The 25351-nt window shown below is 41.6% G+C and overlaps 1 protein-coding gene across 2 annotated transcripts; it reads left to right on the top strand.

The window, feature by feature from the left end:
- The first annotated feature begins 100 nt into the window (after positions 1–100).
- Positions 101–21370, top strand: PRELID1 (PRELI domain containing 1). Of its 2 annotated transcripts, none has more exons than XM_089671150.1 (6): positions 101–239; positions 6283–6514; positions 7932–8157; positions 8268–8381; positions 11838–11916; positions 21004–21370. In XM_089671150.1, the coding sequence occupies exons 2-6, from the start codon at positions 6423–6425 to the stop codon at positions 21141–21143; spliced, it is 651 nt and encodes a 216-aa protein (XP_089527276.1). In that variant the 5' UTR covers positions 101–239; positions 6283–6422; the 3' UTR covers positions 21144–21370. The 2 variants fall into 2 exon arrangements, with proteins under 2 accessions (XP_089527276.1, XP_089527275.1); XM_089671149.1 differs by having other exon boundaries at positions 105–244.
- Positions 21371–25351: the final 3981 nt, after the last annotated feature.

The raw sequence follows: 25351 nt of genomic DNA, 5'->3' as shown, positions 1-25351 counted from the left end.
CGCCTATCCCGACATAAGCCTAAGCCACACCCTACACCATCTATCACCGCCCCTTCCGTCTAGCCCCGCCTTTGCCCTGAGTCACAGCCAAAGAGGGGTTGGGGAATCCTGAACGTGACTCCGGAAATGACAGCCAAGGGCCTGTCACGTGCACTGGGAAGTTGCACGCGCTGCCGGAAGTCAGGGGTGTCCTGTAGCATCCTCATGGCGGCTGGAAAGAGCTGACTCCTTGCATGGAGGTGGGGTGAGTCTGCATGCACCGTGCTGTTCCTACAGGGACACGTCTCATTGTACAGCATAGGAAGCACATGTTCAGTCAGTCATTAAGCAGGCTGGACGTTCTTCATTAGCAGCTGTCACTGTTCAAGGGCAGGGTCAGGGGGTACATAGAACCTGCCATAGCCGCTGCTGAGGATAGTGGGCCTTTGTGTGCTAGGGCTACCTTGTAGCTCCTGGTTTCCTATCACAATGTGTGTATGGGGTTCACCATGGACTCTCCCATCTCCCCTGCAACGTGTGGAAATAAATCCTATTGGGGTGATGATTGTCCTCCAGCTGCTCCTATCCCTGGGCTCTGAGGGTGGAAGGGACAATAGACTGGTAGTGATGATGGACCTGATCTGTGTTCCCATAACATTAGAAATATGAGAAATCTCTTTACTGATTATTATAATTATACAGGATTTATATAGCGCCAACAGTTTACGCAGTGCTGTACAACATGAGGGCAGACGGTACAATCACAATACAAATGAATGCAGGAGGATTCCGAGGGCCCTTACCATCTAAGAGATTGATCAGTGTTCTGAGCAGATATGTGCCCCCACCAGCACTGTCCTGGCTCCCTTCATGCCCAGTGTACACAAACATTGCTGCTTTACTACTGAAGGATCCAGAATGTTGTGTTTTGAGTTCTGATTGGATAAGTGACTACAACCCTTTTCATTGGACTTTCCTGTAGGAGGTCTATTACATTACTGATGGGAAGCTAGATCATTTCTTATTATTCAAGTGTTACGAAATCCACAACAGTAAAATCAGTCTGTATATGCAGTAAAGCATGCTTGTTATAAGTACTAATGAACCTAAGGGGTTAATCTTCTGCATTGTATAAAAAGGATGTTTGATCCTACCCTTCTTCCAGTGTCTCCCTCTTTTCCTGATAAGACGCATTGTGTGGAGTCACTCTGCACATGCTCAGTTTGGGCCTTCTAACCCTCTTGTATTGTTGCTGTATTGTAAAGCACTGAGCGAACTTATGCGCTATATAAATCCTGAATAATAATAATAGTGCTAGAGTGGTTGTTTTTTAATCTTGGGAGAGTGCATGTGATCAGCACAGGGCCAATCAGCACTGCCCAGACAGAGGTCAGAGGTTCTGCATCCTCCTACAGCAGAAAGAAATCTCCTCCTACAAGCTTTAACCAGTGCTCTGCTGGATACTGATAGAAATCACAAGCCGTCTCTAACTGCTGGTGAGGAAAGGTATTCAACAGTTTATATTTATTAAAACGATTGCATTTCCATGTTCCGTGTACTCTGGGAGACCAGATATAGTGAATGCAGGGTCCTGGGTTTAGTAACACTTTGAATAAGGTGTCTTTTTATGAAACTGAGATCAGCAGTGATCCTGAGGTTCGTTGCTGATCTCAGATCATTTGTGGTTTATGAAACAGATGTGTTCTCCGCTGATCATCTGCACACAATCTGTCACAAACAGAAATGGCCAGTGTACGAAGGAGCGATGTCAGCCCTTCACTGGCGATCTGTGTGAAAATTCTCCCTCCAAGATTCTCCAGCCGGTGGAGAATTGGAGAGAGAAGAGTGAGAACTGCAGAGGAAGATTGACTTCCTTCTTCCTCAATCAGAGCTCCCAAGACAGTGGAAAAGCCCCCCTGCCTTTCACAATGATGGGGTAGAGCAAGTTAGAAACTCTGTGTGTGCTTGTGCAGCATAGTGAGGTACTGAGCGGTCTCCTCTGAGAGCCGCAAACTAAGCAGCACTAATTTACTGCTTCTTAGTAAAGTGTGTGTTTGTTTGATCTTACTGTAATCTCACGAAATTACAGTAACCGCAGCCGTTTTTTAGCGTTCAAAACGTTTGTTGATCAGTTCTCTCCTCATTCGGAGAAGTGATCTACACTGCTTCATGAACAGGCATTCAGAGGAGAACTGTCTCCTCTGAGAATGCCAGAGAACTGTGCAGTGGTCATTTACCACTGCAAGATAAAAGGACACTTTTAGCTGTTTGATTCTTTCAACTCCTTTTTCAGATATGTAAATCAAATTGTTTTGTTTACAGTTTTATGTTTACTTTGTGTCTACTACTGTATGATTACTTTTATTTATGTTTTACATGTTCGAAATAAACTACTACTACACATTCCATCCTTTTGTTTGAGAAGAGTTGCTCTGTGTTCAAAAAGAAATTGTATTGCTATTTGCTATTCATAATAATTACAATGTACACTTTAGAGCAGCCTTTCTTTAACCTTTTCAATACAGAGGAACCCCTTGAAATAACTTTCCAGTGTCGGGGAACCCCTTCTAAAAATGACTATCTACAACTCATGATACATTAGCCACTTCCTGACCGCCCTATAGCAGATGTACTGCTGCAGGGCAGTCATTCTGTGCAAGATCATTTGTATATATGCTCATGATTTTGCACTTCCTGGTGTAATGGAGTGAGTGCACACCTCCAGCATGCCGCTTCTGTTATGATTAGGCACAGCAGAAGCCGATCAGCGGGTGCTTGCCAATGGATGAGCGCCGGCACCCGTTGATTGGCAAGTGACAGGACACAGCTCTGCCCAAGTAAACAAGACAGAGCTGTGTCCTGTTAGTGGCGGACTGCTGGTTTCCCCCCCCTGGCAATCGGGGAATAAAATCCAGCACATTGCCTAGTAAAAACACCACACGTTGTACATAGACATTGGTTAGGCACATGGTTAACACTTTGATCACCCTAGATGTTTAACCACTTGCCTACCAGGCACTTATACCCCCTTCTTTACCAGGCCAATTTTCAGCTTTCAGCGCTGCCGCACTTTGACAATTGCGTGGTCATGCAACATTGTACCCATATGAAATTTTGATCATTTTTTTCTCACAAATAGAGCTTCCTTTTGGTGGTATTTAATCGCCACTGGGCGCTTTACTTTTTGCGCTATAAATAAAAAAAGTGCAAAAAAATTTGAAAAAAAAAAAAAGTTTCTTTGTTTCTTTTTATAAAATTTTTCAAACAGGTATTTTTTCTCCTTCACTGATGTGCGTTGATGAGGCAGCACTGATGGGCACTGATAGGCGGCACTGATGGGCACTGATAGGCAGCACTAAAGGGCACTGATAGGCAGTACTAATGAGGTGGCACGGATAGACGGCACTAATATGCAGCACTGATAGGTGACACTGATTATGGGTACTGATAGACGGCACTGACTGGCACCACCCCTGGGCACTGACTGGCGGCACTGACTGGCGGCACAGGTGGGTGGGCACAGGTGGGTGGGCACAGGTGGGTGGCACTTCTGGGCACAGGTGGGTGGCACTTCTGGGCACAGGTGGGTGGCACTTCTGGGCACAGGTGGGTGGCACTGCAGAGTGGCACAGGGGGGTGCACTGCTGGGCACGAGTGGGTGCACTGCTGGGCACGGGTGGGCGGAGCTAGTGGGCGCACTGCTGGGCACAGGTGGGCGGGACTTCCGGGTGGCACTGCTGGGCACCGATCATCAGGGCACTGATCATCAGTGCCCTGATGATCGGTGCCGATCCCCGCTCTGACAACTGCCGGTTCTCGGCAGTACTTTCCTCACGATCTGACAGTGTGAGGAAAGTGCAGCCGAGAACCGGCACTTGCATTTCCCTCTGATCAGCGTGTCATTGGCCACCGCTGATCACGTGGTAAAAGGCCGCTGTGATTGGCCTTTTACCACATCACGTGATCAGCTGTGTCCGTAGGACACAGCGATCACGGAGATCGCCAGGTGCGCGCCCCCTGGGGCGCGCAGGAGAGCGCGTTCTGGGAGGATGTCATATGACGTCCACTCAGAACTGGCCGGCCGCAGTGCAGCCGTCATTCGGCTATCTGCGGTCGGCAGCTAGTTAACCCCTTCGCAGCCTGTGTCAATACCACAGTGACAGTGGATTTTTTTTTTTTTTTGTTAGCACTGACCACTGTAATAGTGTCACTGGTTCCCACTAAATGTTCGTGTCAGACTTTCCGCTGCAATATCGCAGTCTCGTTATAAGTTGCTAATCACCGCCATTACTAGTATTTAAAAAAAAAATAAAAAATCCAGTATATAAACCATAGTTTGTAGATGCTACACACCTTGTGCAAACCAATCAATATACACTTATTGGGATTTTTTTTTTACCAAAAGTATGTAGCAGAATACACATTGGCCTACGTTTATGAAATTTGTTTGTTTTTTTTGGGGGGGGGGATGTGTTTTCTAGATAATATAAAAATTGTTTGTGTTTTGTTTTTTTTGTTTTTCAAAATTCTGTCTTTTATTGTTTTATAGCACTTAACAAAGATGACATAAATTTCATTTATGTTGTAGTGTTGCGCATGACTGCGCAATTGTCAGCAGCGCCATGTAGCAAAAAATGACCTGGTCATGGAGGGGGCTAAATCTTCTGGAGGGCAGGTGGTCATTGGAAAGAATTACCCCTTACAGATAGCTAAAAAGATCAATGATGTCAGTGGGAACTTATCTGTGATGCAGAAATTGCTCAAGGAACCCTAGGGTTCCATGGAAACATGGCTGAGAAACCCTGCTTTAGAGGAATATGCTGTTATCTGAAAATGCATCCCAGATGGAGAGGCTTACTAAAGCAGTACTAAACACTAAAATGTATTATTTTGCAGCTTACCAATCATTAGATGTGGTGACTGCATTAGTTTTCTTTTTTAGACTGCTTCACCTGGTGATCTGGACAGTAACACACCTCCAGTATTTTAGTGCCTCCACTGGGAATGAAGGAGCAACAGAGATACCTTTTGGACAGCAGCATTGTCGGTCTGGAGGGAGGGGAGTGTTAAATATACCAGCAGATTTAAAGTGCAACTTTACCCATAACAACTTGATTAAAAATAATGTTTTTTTATCAAGGAACATGCATTCCACATTAATAATTATGCTACCAAAATTAGTGTGTGCTGTAAATTGCCTCCAGCATTATTCCTCCTTCTTGCTGGAGGCTGCCATTTTGCTGAAGCTCAGAGCAGCAGTTAATCTTTAGGCTGTAGCAGATCTTTAGGCTGTGTAGATACAGTGCCTAAAAGTAGAGAGCAACTAAGCATGTCTATACCTCAAAAGGGACCAGCCTGAAATCATCTAGCAGGACTTCATTTTTTGACTAAAGTTCCACTTTAAATACACTTCAATACAAATTGAAGCCAAACACCAGCTCACACTGCAGTTACACAACCAGCTACAGCAACCGTTTTCTTTTCTTTTGGGATAAAGGTTTTACATAAATCTGATCATTGTAAGCGCCTCTGTCAGTGGTAAATGGTTTGTCACATCCCTTAACTGCTACATCCATAGAACAGCTTGTTCTGTTGAAAAAAACAGACTTACTGGCTGGATCACCAGATGAAAATAACACATGAAATAGAAAGCCAATGCAGCCATCACACCTAAGAATTGGTAAGCCGCAATATAATAAATGTTTGCTTTTGGGTTCAATACCGCTTAAAGTGGAACTACACTGCATCTGAGCAACACAGAGGGAAAATGCTATTCAAATCATTTTTAATATGCTAAGCAACCCCCCCCCCCCCTTCCCCCATTCATCCGGGTCCGTGCTATATTTTGCTGAGAAATCACTTTGAACCCCCTCCCCAGCATTACTGGCCGTGGTCATCTTGAATAAGGGCAAATAATTAGAATTTACTTCCTGTAATCCATCTGCCTTAGCTCAGGCATGCAGGCAGGAGGGTGTGCTTAACTGAACCCCCCCATCCTCTGTTTTCCTCCTGAAGACTTCTGGGATGTATGACCTCATTTGCCTAGGGAAGTAACAGTAGAAATGTAAAAAAAAGTTTAAAACAAGTAAATATGATATGCTCCCCCTATCTGTTTTACTAATGCTAGCAGCATGAGGCTTACAAATAGTCAATGCTGATTGAGAGAGTGAGGTTCCACTTTTAGGTGTTGTGTGTATCATGCTGTGCTAGCTGTTTTATCTTGAGCTGCAGAGAGGAATGTGTCTGATTTATAAAGTATCTAGAAATAACTCGCATAGGTGTGTTTTTATATTTTCATTGCAGTCCCTTCACTAGGACTGACTGATTCCGACTTCACGCTGGATCCAGGCGGTTTCTCCAGGTGACCTGTACATCCCATCACTGCCGTCCTCCGATGGTTTCCTGAGTCCGTCTAGTTTGATGCAGTGATTCTTTTGGGAACAATGGTGAAGTATTTCCTGGGCTTGAATTTGCTGAAGAGCTCCTGGGACCAAGTATTCACTGCTTTTTGGCAGCGCTACCCAAACCCATACAGGTAAGTTCAGCTATGGGAAGCCTTTCCATTATGTGAACTATTTTCTATAAGCTGAAAGTGAAAAGGGAAGCTCTGGTCTTCTACACCCAGTATTTCCAATCTCTCCCCCACCCTTCTTCCCTTTTTCCTTCTTTCTTTTTTTCTTTTTTTTCCCATTCTTTCCCTTTCCCTTTCCTTTCTTTCTTCTTCCACAGTAACAACATACAGTTCATCATTTCACAATACCATGTACAGAATGTTCCCGTTGTTAAATTTAGGTTTCTGTGTGTGTATGATAGATAGATAGAGAGAGATATATATATATATATATAGATAGATAGATAGATAGATAGAGATATATATATATATAGAGAGAGAGAGAGATATTACACAGCAGGGCCTGACAAATCTGCTTTGAATCTAGGGGACAGCTAAAAAAATTGGGAGCCAGCTTTTTAAATCGGGTGCCTGGAACTGCATGTCCGGGGCATCGGGCAATTGGAATTGCTCACGCCAAACAATAAGTCTTCTTTAGGTTCTGTTTAAAATTTTGCAAATAAGTATTTTTTTCTCCCCCTTTCACTGATGTGCTTTTGATGAGGCTGCACTGATGGGCACGAATAGGAGGCACAGCTAGGCAGCCCGGATGGGGCTGCACAGATAATGTTTTGTTACCTCACTCAAACCTGTGATTTGATATGCAATAAATACCCTCTTATGAGAAGTATATGAAAATGTATGTAAAGTGGGAAAGCAGTTACCCTGTTATTTTTAAAGGGGAAGCTGTAATTGCTTTTGTTGAACTTTTTTACCTTTTTCGGTATATATTTTATAAAATCTTTTACATGTACTTTAAGGCTGCACCAATACCGTATCAATGCCGATACTAAGCATCTGAGTGAGTACTTGTGCAAATGCTCCGATACCTGAAACTGATACCATTGCGGTGCAATTTGAGCCCATACAAAATGAATGGGCTCAAATCGTACTCCAAAGACTCAAATGTGATTCAAACAGGAATACGATGCAATTCCTGTCTGAATCGCATGCAGTTTCAGTGAGATTTGCGCCATTCATTTTGTATGGCTCAAATAGCACTGTAAATTGCACCACACCCAGAGGGAAACCACATGTGATTCGGATAAGCACCACATTTATGTTCAAATCACATGCAATTTGAGCCCATTTATTTTGTATGAGCTCAAATCGCACTGCAAAGGTATCTGTATTGGTGAGTACTTGAGCACAAGTACCAGTACTTGTACTCACCTATTTGACAAAAAAAAAAATATTGATACAGCCCTAATTTTATTTCTTTAAAGCCGCATGAATATTTAGTTTGTAAAAATATACATTCTCTGTATGCTGTGCCTACAGATAACAGTCTTGTGTCTTTTTTTTTTTTTTTTTTTTTTTTTTTTTCATGCTGGGCCTAAAGCAAACATGTCCTGACTGAAGACATTCTGTACCGCGAGGTAACCAGTGACCAGAAGCTTATAACCAGGAGGCTTTTGACTAAGACCAACCGCCTGCCACGATGGGCAGAGTGCTTCCTCCCAGCTAATGTGGCCCATGCTGTGTACATTTTAGAAGACTCCATAATCGACCTTCACAAGAAAACCTTAACAACCTATACCTGGAACATAAACCACAGCACAGTCATGGTAAGCAAGGATAGGGTTTAAATTTTGGTCGTGTAGTCATTCCCACTGCTTGGACTAGTGTGTTTTAAGAGCGCTTCATTTGAAAAGAATATATTTGTATTCATTTACAGTCTGTGGAGGAACGCTGCACATACTGTGAAAATCCAGAGAACAAAAGCTGGACCAAGATTAAAAGAGAGGCTTGGGTGTCGTCAAGTGTGTTTGGTTTTAGCAGACCCATACAGGTAAGCTTTTACTGCTATAAGACCGAAAAGTCCTTGTTTACAAATTCTTTAGCCAATGTGAAAGTGGAAAAATAATAAAAGCTTTATTCTTTGTGCCATGGACATTTGGCATCCTTGTTTTGTTTGGTACATGTTTATTTCTTAACCACTTGCCTACTGGGCACTTATACTCCCTTCCTTACCAGGCCAATTTTCAGCTTTCAGCGCTTTCGCACTTTGACAATTGCATGGTCATGCAACATTGTACCCATATGAAATTTTTATCATTTTTTTTTTTCACACTAATAGAGCTTTCTTTTGGTGGTATTTACTCGCCACTGGGTGTTTATTTTTTTTGCGCTATAAACAAAAAAATAGAAAAAAGTTTTTCTTTCTATTTATAATAGGTAATTTTTCTCCTTCACTGATGTGCATTGATGAGGCTGCACTGATAGGTGACACTGGTGGGTTGCACTTGTGAGCACCGATCATCAGGGCACTGATCATCAGTGCCTATCCCTCCTCTGACAACAGCCGGTTCTCAGTAGTACTTTCCTCATGCTGTGACACCGTGAGGAAAGTGCAGCCGATAACCGGCAATTGCATTTCCTGGTGATCAGTGTGTTATTGGACACGGCTGATTACGTGGTAAAAGGCCGTTGTGATTGGCCTTTTACCACATCCCGTGATCAGCGGTGTCTGTAGGACACAGCGATCACGGAGATCGTTGGGGGCGCGCAGGTGAGTCATATGACGCCCTCCCAGAATTGGCTGGCCTCAGTGAAGCCGTCATTCAGTAAGTGGTTAATAGAGGTTTAAACAGTATTAGAGGAAATTATAAAGGAGTGTCTGACATTCTTTAGATTTCCATTGTGCCCCCGCTTGACAAATGATGGTGTAGGCAACAGATTCATATGCATTATGTGGTGAGAAGAGTTGCTCCATCCTTGGTGCAGCAGAGCACTCTCCCTGCCACTGGAGCTATCACACACAGGACAGCAAATGAGGATTTTTGAAACTCGGTGGGCTAAGTCTGATGAGAATACTTGCTGCACTGTCAAGTCCACTTCCTTTTGATTGGCAATAGATAGATCTGTAGCCAATAGACAGCCTGCTATTATTTGTAGAATATACCCACTGCCTGTAAGTCCCATCACAAGGAGAGTGAATCTTATGTGGAACTAATGTCGCAATGTAACAACCAGTGACAGGTGGGGAGTGGTGACAAATATGGTGCCCACTACACAACGTACAGAGACAGGCACTTTACCTTAAGTTCCCTGTTTCTGTACGCCAACTTAGAGTTAGTATTAATTACCTCCCAATGTTATCTACGAACTGGAGGTAAAGAGATATATATATATATATATATATATATAACACTTTTTTTTTCTTTAAATTTGGAAAAGTAATTGTGCCACGTTGTAAATTTGGCTCTATTAAGAAATACCTGAATCTTTTGCATGTTTCAGAAAAGCTACTGCAACTAGCAGCATGATATTTTGAATCAGGCACAGGTCTTTTTAAAGGGCCATACCATCAGAAAAGTAGAGCAAATTCTTTACTGAATTCCCCTTTATATTCCGAATAGGTTTAAAATCTAATTCTTTACTTTGACAAGTGGTATAGAATGCTTACAAGAGTTTTATTATGCAAAAAGGTTTTTTCCTCTTTCAGGAATGTGTGTGAAGTATGCCCTCTTCATTTTGTTTATCTATACAATATGTTCATGAAGTGGTTTTTCAAGGACAAGAAAAATGAATGTGTTGAGCTATGCACCCAACATTTGCTTTTCAAACAAACAGCAAACTGCAAGATATGTGCAAGAATTTTTTTTTTTTTACTTCAAGACGATAATACATAATGCATTTATAACTTACAAAGAAGTAACAAAGTAGTAGTAGATGAACATTCCACTGTCCAAGTAATGCAAAGTCCTGGTTGTGCTGCTGGTCACAACTAGCACACCTCCTGATGTTGTTGCCATACCTCCAGTTTACTTGCCGAAGATTTGTAAATCTGTTCTGTGCTGTGGTTTATGCACATGACACAATTCAGCTTGTTAATTGACCAGTTTGGAGGGTGAAGTCCATTGAGCAATTAAAGCTGAATTCGAAAGTAGTAAATTAATCTAATTTGGCAGACTTGTGAAAATAACAAGGCTTGTTAAACAGAATGATAAATATGTTTTTTTCAAGTGAAACAGTAAAATGGTATACTACTTTTTATTGTTTAGCTGTTTGTACTTTATTTATGGCCCTGACGCATGCAATTGCCACTCTTGCTGATGGCTATATTACAGGACATATTGTTTCAGTTTTTCCAAGCAGAGTTTAAAGCTGGCCATACAGTATCTGAATTTTGGCTGAATTGGGTGAAGTTTGAGCTGTGGGTGGCCATGCCAGTGCCACCTGGCTCTACAAACTTAAGTTGAAAAATATAAAATGTGACTGCTTGCCCATGTGTCATTTGTTTCTTTATAGTGAGGCAAGGTGGAAGAGTTGAACAGCATTGGCAAACAGTGCCAGTGCTACTTTAATCTTGGGAGAACATTTGAGTGTGGAAACCAGACATGAAATCTCTGCATAATCTGCCTGAAAAAAACACTTCATATGTATGGGTGACTAAGTCACCTGGACTCCATTATTTTCAAGAATGCAGGTGGAAAAACTAGCTGACAAAAAGAAACCATAAAGCAGTCGCTGTGTTGCATTAGAAAGAAACCGGCAAAGCCTGTATATGAGACAAGTAATAATGACTTGCCAGTTGGATTTATAATTTTATTTCTAGTTAAAAGAAGCTAAAGTGGTAGTAAAAATCCTTATTTTATTTTTTACCTACAGGTAGTCTAATAATAAAGCTTACCTGTAGGTTAAATTAATATCTCCTAAACGTGAACCTTTTAGAAGATATTCGCTTGTTTGGCAGCTGGTAACGTGAGTGGCGTCATCGGCCATTCAGGCGGTGACAGAGCTTTGTTTCAAGTCTCTCATAATGTGTGTTTTTTTGGGGGGTTTTTGTTTGCTTTTTTTTTGCTTTTGGGTGGTGTTTTTTTTAAGGTTCAGTTTTTACTACTGCTTTTAACAGCACTTGTGTGTTCTTTTTGTTTTTTTTTTGTTTTTTTGGGGTTTTTTTTTTCCCTCGCTTTTAAGGGGTTTCACCCAAATTAAGGTGGTGCCATTAGTAATATTGTCATAAGCATCAGATCAGTTTATTAGAATTGTTTAAACTGAATAGAGAGACCGTATTATGCTGCTGCTGTTTTGTTGGGGAAAGTTTCACTGGTTCTTTTGTAGCATGCATTGCCACTGTGTTTAGATGGGAGTCCTGCATCCACCACATGGGTAAATAGGTGAAATGTGTATTTTACATATGTATGTTATTCGTTCTCAACACAACACATGCATATGTTATTCAGATATGACTTAAAGGTAACCTGATCCCCTTTTTTTTTTTTTTTCCCTTTCTGTAAATCAGGAGTTTGGTCTGGCTCGGTTCAAACGTAATGTGACCAAGGCAATCAAGGGCTTTGAATTCATCTTGACAAAAATGCAAGGTGAGTGGATATTCCAGTTCCTATATATTCTGACTTTGTAAACAGGAACAGCCGCTCTGTGTTCCCTTAGTAATGTCTTAGTCATGAGATGGGAAGTGTGACAAGAGCAAGGTCACATGGAAGGTAAAGGCTATAATAACTAGTCTTGTCCATATATAAAACGTTGCCTAATATTTACTGAATGATCTGCATTCTTTAACAGCGGAAATTGAATCCTGTATAATTTTTCTTTGTTTGACTACTCCAAGTTAAATGATGAGTAACTTGTGATTGCTGCTAGACATACCTGCATATAATTACATTTTTGCACTTGGATTTCAGCATTCCAGTCTCTTTGCTAGGAAGCAGCCATTTCCCTGCAGGTCTGCATCTCTAAAAGTGTATTAATAATCTATATGTTTTTTCTGAATCCCATGTTCAAACATTATTCTGTTCAGACACAGTGCCCCAAAGTACACATATGCTCAAGCTTTTATACACAGATCACTTCACCAGTAAAGATGGTACCTATAATTAATATATATTTTTTTTTTCCTAACGATTATGGCACATTTTTGAAATTTCCTACATTCTAGCAACAAGAGGTCTTTGAGCCCCCCAAAAATGGGAAAGTGCAGGCGATTAAAAAAAAAAAGCGCTTATGAAGAGGTGCTTTTTGGGTTTTTTTAATACTTGTCTATATTGCATAGTTTTGATATCTGGGGTCTTTGGGAATGATATTGTATTGAATGTTTGGGAATTTTTATTTACCTGAAATTCATTGTTGTTTAACCACTTCAAGTCCAGACACTTTTACCCTCTTCCTGTCAAGGTCAATTTTCAGCTTTCAGTGCTATCACACTTTGGCAATTGCGCGGTCATGCAACACTGTACCCATGTGAATTTTTTTAGCATTTTTTTTGAGACAGATAAAGCTTTATTTTGGTGGTATTTATTTACCACTGTGAGGTTTTTTTTTTTTTTTTTGGTTTTTTTTTTGCTATGTAAATGAAAGTCCAAAAATTTTGAAAAAAAGTGTTTCTTATAAAATTTTGCAAATATTTCATCATAAATCTTGGCCAAAATTTTTATTCCGTTTTTTTAATCTTTTTTAGTAAAAAAAAAAAAAACCAAGTAAATTTATAACCAAAAATTATCATTTTTAAACTTTTTTTTTTTTTTTACATTTTTAATTTTTTTATATATTTTTTTACATACTGTCACCCTAGCAGTACAGTGTCACCATGGTGACACTGTACTATTTGTGGGGGGTGATGAAGATTTTTTTTTTTTTTTTCTTTTACACTGCTTGCTTTTACACCCATAAAGGCTATAAAAGCAATAATTTCTCCTTTTCTCTGGCTGCATTCTAGCAGCCATTGAGAACTACTGAGTGAGCTGTGATTGGTCACAGCTTGTCACATGGTACAAGGCTGTTGTAAATAGCCTTGTACCATGTGACCTCTGTGATCATTCACAGATTTCATATGTAGTAAGCAATTATGTCAGAGGTGACATCTTGCTTACTACTCTGCATGTGATCACTGATTGGCCAATCAGTGATCACATGATCGGGACCTCGCAGAGAGGTCCTGTACGACGATCGGTGTTCCACTGTTTCCGGAGGATTGCGCACAATGGCCAGAGGTGGTTAACCACTTGCCCTCCTGAGGATTTAACACCCCCCCCCCCCCCCCTTTCCTGACCAGGCCATTTTTTGTGTTGCTTTAACTGACAATTGCGCGGTCATGCAACTATGCACCCGAATGAAATTTACGTCTTCTTTTTTTTTTCCCCCACGAATTGAGCTTTCTTTTGGTAGTATTTGATTGTCTGTGCATTTTTTTATTTTTTGCTCTATTAATAAAAAAAAAGACAATTTTGAGAAAAAAAACATTTTTGCTTTTAAACCTGTCCAGTAAAAAAAATTGTAAAACATCAAATTTCGTCATAAATTTATGCCAAAATTTATTCTGCTACATGTCTTTGCTAAACAAAATCCCATTACGTGTAAATGATTCACGTGAAAGTTATAGCGTTTACAAATGGCGATTATAGTTACTGGAATTTTTTTTTTTTGTTTTTAACCTGTCCTGTTAAACCGCTGTATGGTCTTGGCCACTGTGCTGCAGCTCAGTTTCAGGGTCTTGGCAATCTTCTTTTCAGATCCTCAGAGTTCTTTGTCATGAGGTGCCATGTTGAACTTCCAGAGTGAGAGCGATAACACCAAATTTAACACACCTACTCCCCATTCACACCTGAGACCTTGTAACACTAACGAGTCACATGACATCAGGGAGGAAAATGGCTAATTGGGCCCAATTTGGACATTTTCACTTAGGGGTGTACTCACTTTTGTTGCCAGTGGTTAGACATTAATGGCTGTGAGTTATTTTGAGGGGACAGTAAATTTACACTGTTATACAAGCTGTACATTCACTAATTTACATTGTAGCAAAGTGTCATTTCTTCAGTGTTGTCACATGAAAAGATAGCTGCAGGCATCATCCTGGTATAACCACTCAGTCCAGTGATGTACCAGTACATCACTTGTCCTTGTTGGGTGTATATGCTATATATATATATTTTTTTTTTTCCAGCCCACAGGCTGCATAAAAAAAAAAAAAAGAAATCTCTGCCAGAAAAAGTGTATGGTATGGTCACCATTAGAACATACCTCTCTGCATCCACCCACTTCTAATGGTGGGCACACCTGAAGTGTGCCAACAAATATATACTCCCTTTTTTTTAACTGGATGAAAAATCTCATCCAACAGCACTGCAGACACCTACTTATGTATATTCTGAGAGCAAGACCCTGTTGCTATCAGAATAAACAAGTCGGTGCTGCAGTTGAATGACATTCCTGCAAAGAAAACAGCAATGGTTCACAATAAAACAGTAACTCAATAAAACTACTTTTTTATTGAAATATCTCTGCCAGAAAAAGTGTGTGTGGTATGCCCACTATTAGAATATACCTCCCTGCATCCACCCACTTCTAATGGTGGGCACACGTGAAGTGTGCCAACAAATATTATATGCTCCCTTTTTTTTTTAACTGTGGATGAAAAATCTCATCCAACAGTACTGCATACACCTACTTATGTATATTCTGAGAGCAAGACCCTGTTGCTGTCTGAATAAACAGTTTGGTGCTGCAGCTGAATGGTGTTCCTGCAAAGCAAACAATGGTTAACAGTAAAACAAAGTAACAATAAAACATGAACTCAATAAACCAAAAAGTGAATGGTGTTCCTGTAAAGCAAACGGTTAACAATAAAACAAAGTAACAAACCTTTTTTGTTTTAACTTTTATATTTTTATTAAACCTTTTTTTTGTAACAAAAATGTGATGGACAGTTTCCTGACACTTGAACATTTTTTGAGACCCTTTGTGAAAATGGTGAATATGTGCCGTGCTGTACCCTATACTAATACTCCACTAGTGTATGGTAGCGACGAAAGCAGTCCTTGAGGCAGAGACCAGGTTGGCCAGGACAGGAGGGACAAAAAAAGCGGGTGCCGCGTCTTATTCTGTGCTTGGTATAGACACATCTTCTTTGGGTTGGGGTACCAGAGAGAACATCTGGAAAATGGCTCTCATGCAGCCGACTAACTGCATCTGGATTTGAGGATTGGGCCACAGCACTTTCTGGATACAAAAGGGCTGTGATGATCTTGTCCTAAAATTTTAGAAAGGATCCACTTCGTCCAGTTGCTTTGGTAAATTACAAAAGCAATATATATATATATAGACAATTGAAATAAATAGACACCTTTTTGTACCAGTGTTAAACTTTCCGGGAAACTAGTTACGGATTTATCATTTGGTCATTGAAGTCCACCCCTCCCATGTTATAGTTGTGGACACGGGTTTCTCAACAACACCAGATTCTGTGTTAATTTGGACAGTCACGTCTACGTAAATGGAAGACAGGATGAAAATATCCTGTTTGTCCTTCCACTTCACTGCGAGCAATTCATCATTCCTCAAGCAGGCTTTCTTCCCCTTTCTAAGTTTGGTATTTACAAGCTGTTTGGGGAAGCCCCGGTGATTAGGTCGCATGGTGCCACATGAGCCAATTGTAAAGATGTCTAAACAGTGGCATGCTTGTTTTAGAGATTGTCTGCATATAAGTGGTAACCTTTATGGAACAAAGACGACACCAAGTCCCAAACTATCTTGCCACTGCTTCCCGTGTAGTTGAGGGAGGTGGGGGCTCTACTGCGCTGTCTCTTTCCTCATAAACCCTAAATTTGTACGTATAGCCTGTGGCCCTCTCACAGAACTTAAACAATTTGACCCCATATCTGGCACGCTTACTGTGGATGTACTGTTTCCATGCAGATGTTTTGCTGGGGGTGTATACACATCTGCAAATTTCTCATGAGGTGGTTTGAGGGGTCGAATTTTGTAGAGCCTGCCATGTTCAGGGTCACCCGAGGATTACAGTGTGTTATCACTGAAATGCGTGAAGTGCATTTTCGTCTCATTTTTGGTCCATGATCAAATTGTACAAATCTTCTGTGAAAAACGGCTCCAAAAAATCAAGTATTTCATTTTGCTGTTTCCACCTGAATTCCGGGTTGGGCAGTGAATGGGGGGGGAAGTATGGGTGCTTCAGAATCTGTGGGCTGCCAATCAGGATTTGCAAGCATGTCCAGAAGGATACTAGGGGGTCTACGGGCCTGTGTGTGAATTCTTGGTTGCTACGGGACAATACTTGTACTGCACTTATGGGACTCGCCATGTCACCAAGTGATACTGCAGTGCTAATAGAAAAAAGACTAGGATATACTAGGCCACTGGTGCTCGCTGGTTCACCAGAAGGTAGTGCGGCACTAGTACTGGCACCCTGAAGTGCTAGGATTGCATGACTTGTGTCATATGCAGCAGCTTAATGGGGTCGGGTACGTCTGATCTTAACAGGGACCTCTTCTCCGTCATCCGAGCTACCTGTCAGGGTGCCTCTGCTGTCTACAGGTTCATATTCCGAGGCAGATTGTGCCAGGGAGTCTTCCCTTTCCCTTCCCTGACATGCTCAGAATCCTGTAGGGCCTTTTCACTAGTGTACCTTTTTCGTTGGACATTTTGGGCTCTAAATTTTTAGATACCTAGTGCGACTTATGGGAACAAAGATCACCTGGGTGTCAGGGACTGATTGAACCACTACCAATAAAATTCACCTGCTAATGCTGGCAGAGATCAGGCCGGATTCTGCGAACACTGTGGTTTTATGTGCAATGTATTACAGGTGACAGTGATCATAAATTATACTGACGCTGCACTTCTTGTTAGGGGTGGGAGGAAACGGGGGGGCTAAACGCCAGTGCATGCAGCGAACGGGGATGATCCTGCTAACACTGTGTTTTTGGGGACATTAATACTAAGTGGCACTGGTATAGTGTTTTTTGTTCGTGATCAATATATTGATCCGTACAAACACTATACTAGTAATGACGGTGATCAGCAACCTATAGTGTGCGGGCAATGTAACGCCAGTTGACCCTAGCTGGGAGGGACGCTTTCTGACATCGCTAGTGGCACTAATACAGTGATCAGTGAAAAATGCTGTACACTGACACTGTACTAATGGCAGGGGGCAATCAAAGGGTTAATTGTGGCAATCAAGGGGTTAAAATGTCTCTAATGTGTGTGGGTGCAGTGTGCTGCTTTTACTCACACGTGAGGTCTGTCTTCTCTCTCTGGAACAAAATGGTTCCAAAGAGAAGAACCAGCTAGATCCTGTGCCTGTATTTGTAAATACAGGCACAGCTGTGCATCTCCATTCGCTGTAGGAGATCAGTAGAGTCCCGGCCAAAATCACTGGCCGAGACCTGCTGACATACAGCTCCTCCAGCGATGGACAGCAGGGGGGGCGTGTGCATGCGCGCTCTAAACCTGGAAGAGCAGAGCGAAGACGTACGGGTTACTTTGCCTTCAGCTACCGCCCATCTGCAGTACATTGCAGCGGGCAGGAAGCAGTTAAGTTTACGCAAAGCATCAATATTTGCAGTGTTTATCCTTTTTCAAGACCTCTGCAATTAATTCTGGGCCACATCCTGAGTGATGGCAGTCCATTCTTGCATAATCAGTGCTTGGAGTGTGTCAGAATTTGTGCGGTGTTTTTTTTTTTTTTTTTTTTTTCACCCACCTCTTCTCAATGGGATTGGGGTCTGGGGAGTTTTCTGGCCATGGACCCAACATTTTGATGTTTTTTGTTCCCCAAATCCCTTAGTTATCACTTTTCATTATGGCAAGGTGCTCCATCATGCTGGAAAAGGCATTGTTTGTCAAGAAGTTGCTTCCGGAGGATGTTTTTGTACCGTTCTTTATTCATGGCTGTGTTCTTAGGCAAAATTGTTCTTGGCTGAGAAGCAATCACACTCATGAATGGCCTCAGGATGCTTTACTGTTGGCATGACACAGGACTGATGTAGTGCTCACCTTTTCTTCTCTGGACAAGGTTTTTACCAGATGCCCCAAACAATTGGAAGAGGGATTCATCAGAGAAAATCACTTTTACTCCAGTCCTCAGCAGTCCAATCCCTTACCTTTTGCAGATTATATGTCTTTCCCTGATGGCTTATTTGCTGTCCTTGACACCAGGCCATCCTCCAAAAGTCTTCACCTTACTGTGTGTGCAGATGTACTCACACCTGCCATTCCTGAGCAAGCTTTACACTGGTGGTGCCCCGACCCTTGCTGAACCAACTTTAGGAGATGGTCTTGGTGCCTGCTGGACTTTCATGGGTGCCCTGAAGCCTTCTACAATTAAACCTCCACTTCCTAAAATTCTTGATCTGATAAATGGTTGATTTAGGTGCAATCTTAGTAGCAGCAATAGTCTTGCCTTTTGAATCCCTTTTTGTGCAGAGCAATGATGCTTGCATGCGTTTCCTTGCAGGTAAATTAATATGTCACTCTCAAAACTTTTGTCCAGGGCTGTACACCTTTTCGCTTTCTCAAATATTTCAATTTTATTAACTAGAGAGTATATGGTGTTGACTTTAAATGCCTCTGCAAATAGGTTATGGAGTAGTATGAGATTATACTTGCCTTCTAAGACAGCTGAATCTTCCTTTCTTTAGTTTGTATTCGCTTCTGTTTGTGGAAATGTAACAAGCCTGGAAAACAGGCTTCCCCTTGAGTGTGAAGGGTTAGACGAGCCATTCTCAACCAAGGTTCCATGGTACCCTAGGGGGGTACCCAGAGGTTGTCAGGGGTCCTTAAGCTGTGGCTAATTGGACTGCCATTCAATAGTGTCTACATAGTTTTGGCTCAGTGGTATGACATCAGATTTTTATCTGTCTGTAAGAATGACATTCTGTCTGCTACTGTAAGAGGGCATTCTTCCCACTTGCCACCAATTAGTTGGTTTTAGCAGGGGTTTCCTGAGACCTGAAAATTTATTTCATGGGTTCCTCTGGGAGTAAAGTTTGAAAGAGGCCGGGTTAGACAGTGTGTTGTATTTGTTTTTAATGTGTAATTCCAGCCCTAATTTAAATTGTATAGCCCGAACCTTTAAAAAAAAAAAATGTTTAGAGATTTCCTTTTACTTCCTGTTGCAGAGACAAAACATGGATTGATATGGAATCTCTCTAAAGGCAGGTGCATTCCCCTCTTAGAGTTGTCACTGGGACAGATTTTCCTATTGGAAGGTTTTTTTCCTCATCTCTTGTTCTGGTGACAACTCAAAAAATGTTAGATTTTCCATTGCTTCCTGTCTCTGTGACAGTGATCACCAGGAAAAAAACTGAAGAGTGATTATACCTATCAGAACACAGTCATGCAAACCTTGAAAGGGAACCAGCAAACACAAATGCTCCTGCACTTGGGGATGGAATCGATGCAGGCTACAACAACATTTAGAATGTCCTGGAACATGCACATCTTGCTGCCCTCAAATAGACCGGGGAAATCCAAATATACTGAATGAGGAAAGAACAAACAGAGGGCGCACAGGCCTAGTGCATTACCATAAAAAATGTTTAATAAGAAATAAAGTAGGTGTTGTACTCACAAACGACAAAGTCAAGGCATGTCATAAAAGAACAGCTGGGTCAACACCATGCTGAGTAACAGTCCGCAATAGGGAGTGTAGACATCCAATAGGCTGACGTGTTTCGAGGACTTGCCTCTTCCTCAGAGCCCTCTGAGGAATTCCAGAAAGAGATAACAGGAGTTTCAGGGCTCTGAGGAAGAGGCAAGCCCTTGAAACGCGTCAGCCTATTGGATGTCTACACTCCCTATTGCGGACTGTTACTCAGCGCGGTGTTGACCCAGCTGTTCTTTTATGATGTGCTTTGACTTTATTGTTTGTGAATACAACACATACTTTATTTCTTATTAAACATTTTTTATGGTAATGCACTAGGCCTGTGCGCCCTCTGTTTGTTCTTTCCTCAAACCTTGAAAGGGACTCTCTGACCCTTTTTACACTATACCCAAAACCTTTAAAACAATACCATTTTGGCTATAAATACATTTTTAGCAACATATTATGGCAGCTGGAAATAATCTATTGGATATAGCTAGTTGTACACAGAATTATGCTCTCATGTACAAGTTTATTGTAATTAATTTGTTAAAGCTGACTTGCGAGCAGATACAAAAGGCACATTGTTATGTAACAATGTATTCATTAACATTACATTAAATGATTTATGGCAAGCAGTGTATTTTCCAGAATAAGATAGGGGAAGGACAGCACAAAAAGCCTGTCAGTTGTGCTGTAGTACTTGTGTTCTAACGGGACATTCTGATGGGGAGAAAAACTTCTCTCTGCGCTATCAGACTGCTGCTTCTCCACTGTACAAAGCAGGACCAGACCTCTAAGTGTTGCTTGGCCACAGCTGAGGAAAAATCCGGTACCCTGCCAGACTAAGCTGTGCGGCAAAGCCGTGTAAAATATCAGGACAGGATGGACAGAAATACAAATCCTTTCACAAATTGAACAGCTCTCTTTTATGTATTATTCTGCTTGGCTGAAGTGAAATGTCCAGCTTGAATAGATTGTAATAATGGTGTGCAGTGCAGCTGTGATTCCAATAGGTTATGTTGGTGACAATGTCAGTGCCTAAACAGTTTGTTTTCTATTTCAGGTGATGCACCTTCCAGAACACTAGTGGGAACTGCAAAAGGGGCAACAGAAAAAGCAAAGGAGGCAGCACTTGCTGCAAAGGAGAGAGCCAAAGATTTGGCCAGCAAGGCAGCTACAAGCAAGAAACAGCAATATGTCTAAGCATGCCCCAGCTGCCATTCTAGATCCCCAATCTCTGCACAGCAGGTCCATGCTGGGTTCAAAGGTCATCTGAACCAAATTCAACTATTTCTAAAAGTCAATTCTATATATGTATTGTGCTGTAATTTTTAAAAGAAGGAAAGATATACTTGAATGTAATGCAAAAAAATAAGAAATTACACTTTTCTAAGCTTTAAGTTATGATTAAAGAATGATCTGAGAAGTAAGTTGGTTGTCTTTTATTCTAGGTATATCTTTTGCTTTCTGTCATGCTACTAAAAAAACGCATTGTTTTTGTTTGTTTTTTTTGCAGGTAAAAAAAAATGTGCATTTTATTATTTTTGGCTGCAGGAGCCTGTAAAGCATTGCAGCAGTGATCAGCAGATCGCTGGTGCCATGCAGGTCTCCTGCAGACCGGTTTAGTATATTTGCTTGCCATACGGGATGTACGGGCAAGTAGATAAACTGACAGGACTATTCATTGAACTGCCACAGTGCTCCACAGTGCCATGGTAGTTTGAGAACTACAAGCCCACAGTTGCTATGGCTATCTAGTTTATTAATTTACAGAGCACTGTGAATGATGCGGCTGTGTGAGAGGATCCCCATATGGACGTGCTATTTTTAACCACTTCCTGACCTCACTATAGCGGAATGACGGCTACAGTGCAGTCGCCCAGTTCTGGGAGGGCGTTGTATGACATCTTCTCAGAACCATGCCCCTAGAATTGCGCACCCGGCGCTCTCTCTGATCGCTGTGTCCTTTGGACACAGCTGATCACATAACAGCAGCCTTTTACCCACGTGATTAGCTGTGTCCAATTACAGCTGATCACCATGTAAACACATTTGCTGGTTATCAGCTGGTTCCTCATGCTGTCATAGCTTCAGGAAAGTACTGCTGATAACCAGCAAGTGTGAAAGTGTGCCCATCAATGCTGCCAATCTGTGCCCATCAGTACCGCCAGTCATTGCTGCCTATCAGTGCAGCCTTATCAGTGCTTATCAGTGAAGGAGAATAATTACCTGTTTGCAACATTTTATAATAAAATTTTGAAAAAAAAAAAAAATTTTTTAGTTTCTAAGTCTTTTTTTTCATTTGTTTAGCAAAAAAAAAAACACCCAGCGGTGATTAAATACCACCAAAAAAAGCTCTATTTGTGTGGAAAACAAAATTATAAAAATGTAATATGGGTACAGTGTTGCATGACTGCGCAATTGTCATTCAAAGTGTGACACTGCTGAAAATTGGCCTAGTCAAGAAGGTGGGTAAAGTGCCCAGTAGGCAAGTGGCTAAATACTGACTATGGAGAACTCCCCTTATCCTTTAACCTCACACATGGGGATTTCTATTTGCCCAAGTCGGAAGGATTTCATGCAGACATACTCTGCTTCTATTCATTAGCTAACCATCTTCCCAGACTGTCCGTTCATAGACTTACATTGTATGACAATTACTAATCCTTAAAAATAGACACCACTTTCAAGTGATTCTATTGGCTATTTCAGACTTGTAAAATGCTATCAGTGATTAGTTGGGGTTGGTGGGGAATTTTATACTGCAGTGGGACATAAACAGAAGAATAGCAATTTGGCATCTGGTAATGTAGTATAAGAATTAGAGATGCACATTGGCTAAGAAAAACCGCAGACATCTTGTGGGACCTGAAGATTCTAGTTTGTGAGTAGTGATAGGAAGAGGATTTGTGAAGTGCTACCAGACAATGCATCAGCTTTCGATATCTAGGCACAAGTCTAGCTGCTTACTAAATGCAGCAAACGTGTTCGCAGTCTAATTATTTATTTCAGGTACTTATAGCGCCATCAATGTATGCAGTGCTTTTACATATATATATAATCATTATCACTTTGCGTAGCCCAGTCCCACCCATCATGTTATACATGCCAAATTGTGCTCCCTCATGCTCCCTCACCACTTCCCTGTTCTGTCGGAGCTCTTGTGTCACTGTTGTAATGAACCAAGGCCACTGGAAATGGAGAGTATTCCATTCCCATTTGACAGTACATGGACCTGAGCAGCCAGGCCTGACCGCCATAACATTGGAAAGGGAAAATGTCTTCCACCCAGGTAGTCTCTGACAATAAACCTACTCAGGATAGACCTGTAGCAGAAAGGAGGTGAGGGAGCCCAGACTGGTGAGTACAACTTGCTGGGGAGGTGGGCATATGCGAAAACACTGCCACTTTTGCCTTTTTTAAGGAAAAGTCATAGATTCCCTTTTGAGGTTGCTTTAACACTACATCTCGTTTTCATTTGATAGAAAGGGTTAGAGCCACTGTACACTTGTTACTGCTGCATGCACAGACGGTACATTCTGGTGCATGCACTTAGGGGACAGCAAGTGATGAGAAATATCCAATGGGCACACCAACAATTTTTTTTTTTTTTTTTTTTTTGGGGGGGGGGGGGGGGGAGGGTTAGAACCTCAGACAATGGTTTTTATTGCTGTCTACCAGTGTCAATTGTTCCCCTCCATTTCTTATGTGCAGGGGGGAAATAGTTTCCTCACTCTGCAAAGCAAAGAAAAAAATGGAGGTTAATGACAGGGGATGTTTAAACCTTAATAGAGGCAATGTCAGGTTGTTGCTTTGAGTTCTGATTTATTTATTCTCCATTAAAGTCTTACGGCCCCATTAAGACCTTACAAACTCCAGATATAAAAACAATAACAAAAAAGAGGAATAAAGCATAAGAAATATATACACAATACTTGCCATTAGACCCCAACTTCTGGCACACTCACCTAGGCAAGGGTGATATTACTGAACCTTCTTGTGGGAAAGCAGAGGATCCCAAAGCAAGTGAGAATGTGCACCTGCATATTACTGGAACATTTTTGAGATTTGGAATCGGTTTTCCCCACATCTTGTGGTGAGGTCCAGTGGCTTCACAGGTGCCTATGGGAAGTGTCTGAAAGCCAGTGTGTAAAATGGGTATTTGTCTTACATTCATTGACAGACACTAGTCTTCAGATTCTTGACTATAGGGTTTTTTTTTTTTTAGTGTTGCCTACAAAAGTGGGATGCTAGGAAGAAAAAGAACACAGGCTTGCCTTAGGGCAGTCCCAGCTTGTATAAACCATCTCTGCTACTGGCAAGCCAGTTATTTCTGCCTAGGGTTTCAAGAGTAAGGACCAGGTCCCCTAGCTCGCTCTTTACTTCCTGGGGCTGGGCAATGAGCTGGATAATCTATATCCAGTGTCACCCCAGTCTGGCCAACCAGCGTACGCAGGCCTTTAGCTATGTGCCAGGTTGACTGCAACAGCCCCATCCTGGATGTGGTCAGCCAGCAAGTTAAGCATCTCACAGGGACTTGTATAACCAGGCACTGGAGTCCATGGCACAATGTAGTAAAGGGTATTTAGTGAGCGCTACCTTAAAACAAAAATGAAAGTGTGTGTGTATATATATATATATATATATATATATATATATATACACACACACAACAATGTTAATAAGCTGCTGATACACCGAAAAAGGTAACCAAGAAAAACCTCCAATAATACATGTATATCCAAATAAAATGGTGCAGCGCTAAATGATAATACACGATTATTACACACAATATATGCTATTTCAAACTTATGCGAATACGTGATGTCACTCTGAAGGTGATCATTGAATATTTAAAGTAGTTCAATGTGATGATGTGAATCATATAGAGATCACAATTCCAGGTGAGTGGACATCCTGATCTGGGAGTGATAATTGGTGCAAACCACACAAATGGGTGAAAAACGCACTCACCAGATGTGCGTTTAAGTTACGCAATATTTAATCCTGCGTCACCAGGCCATAGATCGGTCATCAGATCTCGGATCGGGTTACCCACGGATCACCATCCAGGTTCCACAGAAACAAGGTCACCAGAAACCGCTACCAGGTATCAACACCAGGGTCATGATTCCTCCAGATGGGCACTGCGAATGATAGCACTCACACAGAGTGCCCAATAAGAGACCACATAGCGTGATACTGCTTAAGGTACCTTTATTCAAGGATGGTGGGTGTATAGTACATAACAAAAAAAAAAAAAAAGAATTCCAAAAGTTACTGACCATAAATTCCAAGGTGTCCACCTGCGGTGGTTAGATGTCCTGTTGCTGCAGCCCCGCTGATGCGTTTCATGCGATGCACGTAGTCATAGGGATAAGGGCTTGCAGCCAATGTTACCCTGCAAACAT

This window comes from Staurois parvus, unplaced genomic scaffold (assembly GCF_062004578.1).
Source record: "Staurois parvus isolate SC_StPar_1 unplaced genomic scaffold, SC_StPar_1.0 ptg000099l, whole genome shotgun sequence".
NCBI lineage: Eukaryota > Metazoa > Chordata > Amphibia > Anura > Ranidae > Staurois > Staurois parvus.
This window is presented reverse-complemented; position numbering and strand designations above follow the sequence as displayed.